The sequence below is a fragment of the Psammomys obesus genome, unplaced genomic scaffold, assembly GCF_907164565.1.
Source record: "Psammomys obesus unplaced genomic scaffold, mPsaObe1.curated_primary_1811, whole genome shotgun sequence".
Classification (NCBI taxonomy): Eukaryota; Metazoa; Chordata; class Mammalia; order Rodentia; family Muridae; genus Psammomys; species Psammomys obesus.
Window position 1 is genome coordinate 2,726,630 of NW_026591560.1, and position 8,301 is coordinate 2,734,930.

The following is an 8,301-nucleotide window of genomic DNA, read 5'->3' on the forward strand; positions in this document are numbered from 1 at the left end:
ACAAACTTCATTTGTTTTGAGATAAGAGTCTCATGTAGCCCAGGCTGGCCTCAAACCTGCTATATAGCAAGGCTGGCCTTAAATTCCTAATGCTCGTACCTTTGCCCGCTGAGAGTAAGCCACCACACGGGTACTTTCCTTATCCCTTAAAAGTCTATAGTTCAGCAGCTTGGTGTATTCGTGAGGTTGTGCAAATTATTGCTACCACCTAATTCCAGAGCATCCCTCCATGGCTGCTGGTCATGGCAACTACCAATTGCTGGCAACCACCAATTTGCCTGTCTTCCCTACACCTGCTTTGCAGAGCTCAGGCCCACCTTCAGGATCCAGGAGCTTGGTCAGGCCGAGTTCCTTTTCAGCCAGATTGAAAGCATTCTGCAGATTGTAGTGTGCATTACACTTCTTCAGGGACTCAAAATCCAGCAGGTCTGGCCTGGGAGAGAGGACACAGAACACATCAAAAGCACATCAGAGCCTAAAGGAAAAAAAAAGTAAATTTATTCCTGGTTGGGAACACCCCAAGCCCACCCTGGATATAGCATCCTAGTTCCTGACTCCTATCCCAAATCCTTTTTTTTTCTTCGTTCCTTTTGAGACAGGGTCTCTCTTATGTAGCCTTGACTGGTCTGGAACTCACGTGAGAACAGACTGGCCTTGAATCTCCCAGTCTGCTGCTTCCCCAGGTCCGGGACTTGTTTTCTTCCTTCCTTCCTTCCTTCCTTCCTTCCTTCCTTCCTTCCTTCCTTTCTTTCCTCTCTCTCTCTCTCTTTCTCCCCTATAGCTATGCAGTGACCCAGCCACTCTCCCGGCCTTTGCTACATCATTAGTCCATGTGTTCACTAACCCCACCTTCTCACCGGTGTTTGTGCACGATGGCATTAAAGGCCAGCCCATCTCTCCAACTGGTGGTAAAGTTGTGCACATTGACATTGGGATACCTATAAAGAAAGGTCAGGGAAAAACAGTGGGTGCTCCAGAGCCCGGATGTGTGATACAAGGACACTGGCCAGGTTGTGAACCTCAGAGCCCATCCTTCCATACTGTCCAGTCTGGGTGTGGCCATCCCCTATAGCCATGCTCCTGGGCCTCTCACCCTGCAGTCTTCATTTGGCACCACAGCAGCAGAGCATCCTTGGCTGACTTCTTCTCCTTGTTGTCTTCTGTCTCCACACTGATGTCTTGGATCTAAGAAAGCAGCAAGCAGGACCTTCACTCCCTAGTGGTGCCTTAGTACTATCAGAGACACTCAGAGAGAATCACAGAAAACTGATCTTTAGGAATGCTGTGTGATGGGACAGACCTAGGCCCTTACATCCAGGGATAGTGACACATATTATCAGGTCCAGGGGGATGACAATGGAGTGGAGGTGCCTAGAGTGAAGGGAGCTAGAGAATACGGGCAGGTGAATGAATGTTTTCTGAGAGCTGGCTTTCAAAGATGGAGCTGAAAAAGCTCTGCTTAGAGGTCAACAGGAGAAGCATAGGTTTAATTAGAGAAGCTGAGATGGCACCGAGACAGAGTGTAGCAGAGAAAATGATAAGAGCCCAGATATGATGCATGGATATTGCCTCAAAGGCAAACTGATCTTGGAAGTTCTAGATGCAGCCAGGTGTGGTAGTGCAGCAGACCTCTGTGAGTTCGAGGCCAGCCTGGTCTACAGGGTGAGTTCCAGGACAGCCAAGGCTACAAAGAGAAACCCTGTCTTGATGCTCAATTTTTGTTTGTTTGTTTTTGAGATAGGGTTTCTCTGTATAGCCATGGCTGCCCTGGAACTCAATCGGTAGCCCATGCTGGCCTCAAACTCAGAGATCCACCTGCCTCTGCCTCCCAAGTGCTGGGAATCAAAGGCATGCACCACCACTGCCCAGCTGATGCTCAATCTCTAAAGTTTATTTACTACTTTATTTGTATGTGTATGGTTATTTTGCCTAAATGTCTGCCTGTGTGTGCGGTGGTGTTCACAGAGGCCAGAAGATGGCATCAGATCTCCTAGAACTGGAGTTATAAGTGGTTGTGAGCTGCCATATGGGTACTGGGAATTGAACCCATGTCCTCTGTAAGAGCAGCCATTATAATGCTCTTAACTGCTGAGCCAGCACCTCAGTTTTTGTATTTATCTTGTCATGGATCGTCAGTAACAGTGTGGAGGTATAAAACTGGTTCCTGCACGCTTACACCTTAGCTGACACCTGGAGGATACCTGGAATCGAAGGATGATGGTCCACACCAGCCCAAGGGTCAGTCGGTGGTTTCCATCCACAATGTCATGGGAGCCCATGTTTTCCAAGTGTACTTTCTGCTCCTTCAGGAACTGCAGTGCCTTATCCACATTCTCCAGGCAGTGAATCCGCATCCGGCCCTTGGTGGGCTTTGGCTGTCAGGGGATGGAGGGTACAGCGGCATGGGACCTAGCTTCCTAGCTTTCCCAGGAACCTGCTCCATACCTCCCATTATCTCCTTCCGGGAACGCAGGACCAACCCTAGGGCCGGACCAGAGGTCATGGAGCCCAAGTAAGGTTACAGATGAGGCTTGGGCAGATTAAGATTCCCAAGGGAATTAATTGCACCCAGAGTGGGTGGGAGAAGAAATGTTTTCAATGGGGTCACTGTTCCTGTCTCTGCAAAGCATGGCTCCCGTGTAATCCACGGAGCAAAGCGTCTTGGAATGAGCCCATCCTCTGGGCAGATGAGCCATGCTGTTTTGCTCTGTGAGCCCTTCCTGTGGTTTGCTCCCTTGGCCAGTCTCTGAGGCTCCCCTTTCCACCCATTACCCCAGCTCACCAGGGTCTCTCCCGAGAGCACCTCCAGGAGCCTCAGGAGGTTGCGCCCGTCCCGCAGGTCGCTGTACAGGTCTCCCACCCGGCATGTCACCCGGGCCAGGTGGGAGTTCACCCACTTGGTGAAGGTTTTCTTCTGCACGGCTTCTCGCTCATCTACAGTGGCAACAAGGAGTCATTTCTGTCCTTCAAGGACAGTGTGCCTGCTTCTAAACACCAGCAGGCAGGGTGTAGGATGGGGTGCCTGAGAGAACAGAGATGACAGCTGGGGTCGGGCAGGATTGGGGATGGCCAAGAGAAAGGAAAAAAACAAAACAAAACAGTAATCTATAGAGTTAAGCAATGAAGAGGATGGATAAGCTCATGAGCAAAGGAAAGAATAAGCAAGACAGACAAAGGAAGCCTCAAGAAGACAAGATGGAGCCAGGCAGCGGTGGAGCATGATTTTAATCTCAGCACTCTGGAGGATGAGGCAGGTGCATATCTGTGAGTCTAAGGCCAGCTTGGTGTACAGAGTGAGTTTAAGGACAGGGCTACACAGAGAAATCCTGTCTAGAAAAACAAAACAAAATAAGACAGCAAAGAACCCAACACAAAACAAAATACCAAAACCCAAAGAGAGAGAGACAGAGACAGAGAAAGAAAGGATGGAGAAACTGCCCAGGTTAGGGTGGGTTGTGGGGAGGCTTCCAACTGTAACAGTATTGAGATACTGGCAGCTTACTCAGCGCCTCAGTTTCTCCATTTGTAGGATGAGCGTCTTCCTACTTTATAGGCAATTCAGTGAGACACTGTGCATGATACATCCAGCAGGTGTCCAGTGCAACATGGCTCCCTACTGGGGGAGCCTGGATCAAGGCAGGTACCCCTTGTTTCACACAGGGGCAGGAAAGAAGGTGTGGCATGTAAATATGGCAGCAGGCCATCATCTCCTAGATGATCAGCAACTGGACTCAACGGTGGAGAGGCTGTGTGAGCCTTGAAGCCGGCTCCCTGTCCTGAGTCACGTACAGAAAAGGTCGGCTACTCTAGCCTACGGCAGAGTTGCACAGTTGGCTGTAGAGGATCCAGGCCTTGAACACCAACACCCAAGATTAAGAAATACTTTATAAGAATTTAGGCCGGGTGTGGTGGCAACACACCTTTAATCCTGGGTGGCTGAGGCAGGAGGATCTTTGTAAATTCCAGACAGTGAGATCCTGTCTACAACAAAAACAAACAAACAAACAAACAAAAAAAGAAAACTTGGAAGTTCAAGGGAGCAGTGCAGGTAGAGTTGAGCGCCAACTTCAAGACAGGCAGGCAAGGCCAGGTAGGCTCTCATCCCCAGGGAGCTCCTGACAACGGGTGCTGAAGCTGATGATTACAAACTTCGTAAATGCAAGGGAAAGTATAAGCTCTGTACTGTGAACTATTTTGAAGGCCAGGATTCCTGCCAGTTGCCCTTTAGAGAGCCCGTGTGAAGACCCGGGCCCCAGTGGGAAGTGTTTAAAGTCACCTTTGTCTCCAAGTCAGCACCAGCACCTCCCAAAGAAAAGCCACACACCCAAGTCTATTCCTGACTCTCTCATCTCCAATTCCTGCGCCTCTGCCAAGCCTGGGGTCCTAATACTTGTGTGTGATACGCCCTAATACTTGTTGTGCCTATGATGACTCCGGGCCTGTCGGGATCTCCAGGCCCTATAGGAGTTGGGGACAGCTTAAGTCATCTGTCCATTACTGAGTCCAGGGAGACTTCCCTGATACCTGGCCTCCTGGCACGAGGCACACACATAGACTAAAAGTGGAAATAGTACCTAGAAAGACCTGGTAAATCCAGGCACCAAAGTATAGCATCACAAGACACCCACAACACCCCTACACACACATACCGGGAGATAAACTTATTTGTGCCAAGATGAACATTCCTGTTCAGACATCTGTGGGACCTGTGAGCACAAACCCTCTCCTTTGACACATACTCTCCATTTCCCACACATTTTCCCTTCACACCCATCCAGAAGGCAGGAAAACACGTAAAAGTGCTAGGTCCTAGGCCTCTGGCCCACTGCCCTTCTTCCTAAACAAGACCAGCAGGGCCAAATCATGAGGGTGAACACCAGGAGAGACCGCTGTGATCTCCCTAACTATGACATTAACTCACAAGCAGGGCACCTCAAGGTCACACTCCTTAGGCCAGGCCCCCAACCCCCGTCTCATTCAGTGGGATTCCAGCTGTCCACATGCCTGGGTTCTCTGGCTACTTGCAATGATTTCCTCTAAGCTTCACCACTTTGTCCCTCAACATAGACATCTGAGTCACAGAAAGCAGTAGGCATGGGTTTTGGGCCGGATGGCTCTTCCTGTCCCAGGTTCCCTTTGGCACAACAGGCTCCCCTCTGCCCAGGGAAGAAACTCACCTTGAAGCTGCTTGAATCGTCCTTCCAGCACATTGGCATACTGAGCAGGATTGATGAAGGCAGCTGGTGAGAGCAGGACGCCCCCAGGGTTCTGAGACCCTTCCACAGCTTCATAGTAAAATTCAGCAGCCCCGTTCAGGCCATTTCCATGTATCCTACCCACTCCGTTCGCACTCATGGTGCCTGCCTCCTACTCAGCCTATGGCCCAGAGTCCATGCTCCCCTGCCGGGGCAGGGCTAGGAATGTGTGTCCCCTGAGCCTATGCTGGGGCCGTCCAGAAAAAGGCTTCCGTACCTGGTTGGGTGGAGTGGTTTCAAGGATGCTTGGAGTTTCAAGGAGTGGGGGAAAAGTTATGGGATGCCTGAGCTTCTGAGACAGTGAGTAGGGCACACCTGGTTGTGGGGAGAGGAGACAGAGGCAGCTCCAGACAAACAGGTCGGACAGTGGCGGGGGGAAGGGCAGGCTGCTCAGGAGGCGGAGCCAGTTGGGGCAAGGCCAGGCCCTGCATGGGCGGAGGAGGGCGTTGCCAGCACCCAGAGACCTGCTTGTCAGGCTACTAGTTGCCCAAGACTAGGGAAAGCCTGCCAGAGGGAGCCCCAAAACAAACTCCTGCTTTCAGAGAGTCTGCAGGTGGGCCAACCTCTAGGTCAGCTCATTCCAGGACGCCTGAGCTTCGATCTCAGCCCTGCGGAGAACTATGGAAGCAAGGAGATCCTGGAGGAGGAGCCAGGTGTGCTCCCGTTGACTTCTGTGGCCTCCTCTGGGGAGTAAGTACTGGGACCGTACTGGGACCGTCCTCCAGCCCTTTTCCGCTGCCCACCAGGCTCCTCAGGCAACATCCCAGCCCTCGGATACCCTAACACGAGGCACCTCTGTTAGGTGCCTTCCCTTCCTCTCCTGGGGCTTCTGCTTTGTCACTGGCAGCCTACACTTGTTCCTCTTCATTTTTAATCATTGAGGATGTATTTGGCACCTACCGGCTGAGGGGCACTGTGCAAAGCAAAGCCATTCATAGATACCTTTTTAGGGAAATCCAGCCTTGAGCAGAGCAGGGATAGACACTTAATGAGAACACTGTGTGCGTGTGTGCTTTGTGTGTGTGTGTGTGTGTGTGTGTGTGTGTGTGTTTGGTTATGATTGGCTCAGGTCTTGTTGCAGAGTTTGACCGTATTGGGAAGTATGTGGCAAATGCTCAGGCATAGCAGCAGTACTGGGTGCCATGTGGCATGCTCACAGACACGGTGAGAGTTCTGAGTAGCACATGTCATATGAACTAGACCTGGCAAATTTACGAGGTGGCATGTAACACATGCACACAGATATGATCACATTGGTTGGCATGTGACCTGTACAGACACAGTAACAGTCCTGGAGGTTTGTGTCACCGAAGATACCATAAGAGTCTTGGGTCGCATGTGTACAATGACATCAATAGTCGTACCAGAGGGTATACAGATCTAAAACCAGGGTACTGTGGGCACACCTCTCCAAAAGGAGTGGCATTTTCCATGCCCCATGTTTTCTGTTGTCCCTGAGCTACCGAAGTACTGATATGAGTATTTCATCAGCCAGACTTCAGTCCCAGCCAGGAAGATGCCAGAAGGGAGTGAGCCACGAGCCCCACAAGCTGTAGCCATTGTCTTGTGGTGCGCTGGCTGGGCATCCTTTCCCGGGACAGCTTTTAAGAATCCCAAGTTCTGGACCACACATCTAAAGGTTCTAAGGCCCATCTTTCTTGAGAGCCTGCATTTGTAAAAAATCATCCGGGCCTCCAAATCTCTTCTGCTGGGAGCCACCCCGCTCCTTAAGTGGAAGTAATGATCTCTCACTGGACCTGGCCGAGCCATGGGCAGGTCAGGAAGGTGGGATGAATGTGGAAGGCAGACTGGGTGGGTGGCCTTAGGGTGTGTGGGTGACTCAATCCCAAAACAGCCACTGGCTGGTGGTAGTGTCAGGTGGCAGCTGCACTCCAGTTGCTATGACCACTAACTTCCCCCCTTCCTCCTCCCAAGGCAGGGAGGCCTGTCGGACTGGTTTGTCTGTACCCAGTTCAGCCAAGGGGAGAGCCCTGGCCATAGGGGAGGGCAGAGGCTGAGGGGGTGGGGATGCTGGAACACAAGTCCAGGAGGGGAACAGGTGTGGGAAGTGACAGTAGAATTAAGGGAAGGCACGGTGAGAGAGAGAGGGTGGGGACAGAAATGACAGCTATAGTAAAAAGGCAAAGCACTGCAGCGGCAGAGACCTGACTCAGGCCTTAGGTCATAAAACTAAGCTCATCTACCCAGCCAGCTATTTCCGGGGGAGTAATGTGGGTGGCATCTCTAGGCTAGGGGAGAAGGAAGCTAAGGAGTACATTACATTTTGGGGACCAAACAGGGGTCTCTGTCTCTTCAGAGCAGCAGCTTAGAGAAACGAAAGTAAGTCTTCCCATAAACACAAAAGATGCTCCCTCCCACGCTCATAACCCACCTCCACCAATCTCATCACCTTCCTGCCCTTCCTTACCTGCCAGGGCCTTAATTCTGGACCTCTCAAAGAGGCGGGCCGAACTGCTGTCATTGTCCCAATCTGAGTCGGGCAGGTCCCAGCGGTTGTTGATGTCACTGTACTGGCCCTGGATCTCCAAGCTGTCAAAGTCTGTGGGTGACAGAGTGCTGCTCATGGTGGTGGGTGGCTTCCTGTTCCTACAAAAAGACATGGCTGGTGAGGAGCACCTTGGGGATGCTGAGCCTGCCAATCATCATGCCCTTCTTCTTGTTTGTTTGTATTTTTCCTGACAGGGTTTTCTCTGTGTAGCCCTGCCTGTCCTGGAACTTGCTTTGCAGACCGGGCTAGCCTCCAACTCAGTGATTTTGCCTGCCTCGGCCTCCCAAATGCTGAGATTAAAGTGTGTGCCACCATGCCAGGCTCACCATGCCCTTCTCTCTGCTTTGCCCTAGCTCTGCTCTGCTTTGTTATGGCCAGAGGTTATGGCTAGGGGTAGCTTTCTTTTGTTGGTGAAAAGCTGCTAGTGGGAAGCTACCCTGAGGGAGTGGCTAGACAGGAACAAGGAGAGGCAGCAATGACAGATGCATGTGAAGGAAGGAAGGAAGGAAGGAAGGAAGGAAGGAAGGAAGGAAGGAA

At 51.4% G+C, this 8,301-nt stretch overlaps 1 protein-coding gene and 1 long non-coding RNA gene across 6 annotated transcripts in view; one reads left to right on the forward strand and one right to left on the reverse strand.

Moving 5' to 3' along the window:
• Window positions 1-8,301, reverse strand: part of Sptbn2 (spectrin beta, non-erythrocytic 2) — a 40,837-nt gene that overhangs the window by 25,248 nt on the left and 7,288 nt on the right. For 2 of the 4 annotated variants that reach the window (XM_055610630.1, XM_055610631.1), the window contains exons 2-7: window positions 7,684-7,862; window positions 2,783-2,934; window positions 2,202-2,375; window positions 1,094-1,185; window positions 858-938; window positions 318-433 (exon numbers count right to left, since the gene is read on the reverse strand). In XM_055610630.1, coding sequence (XP_055466605.1) covers window positions 318-433; window positions 858-938; window positions 1,094-1,185; window positions 2,202-2,375; window positions 2,783-2,934; window positions 7,684-7,840 — 772 coding nt within the window. In that variant the 5' untranslated portion in view covers window positions 7,841-7,862. Of the gene's footprint in view, window positions 1-317; window positions 434-857; window positions 939-1,093; window positions 1,186-2,201; window positions 2,376-2,782; window positions 2,935-5,177; window positions 5,568-7,683; window positions 8,251-8,301 lie in introns of those variants that run through there. The other 2 variants (XM_055610628.1, XM_055610629.1) reach the window with 2 other exon arrangements.
• Window positions 5,688-8,301, forward strand: part of LOC129679459 (uncharacterized) — a 7,297-nt gene continuing 4,683 nt past the window's right edge. For both annotated transcript variants that reach the window (XR_008720548.1, XR_008720549.1), the window contains exon 1: window positions 5,688-5,945. This is a non-coding gene — a long non-coding RNA (uncharacterized LOC129679459). The remainder of the gene's footprint in view (window positions 5,946-8,301) is intronic.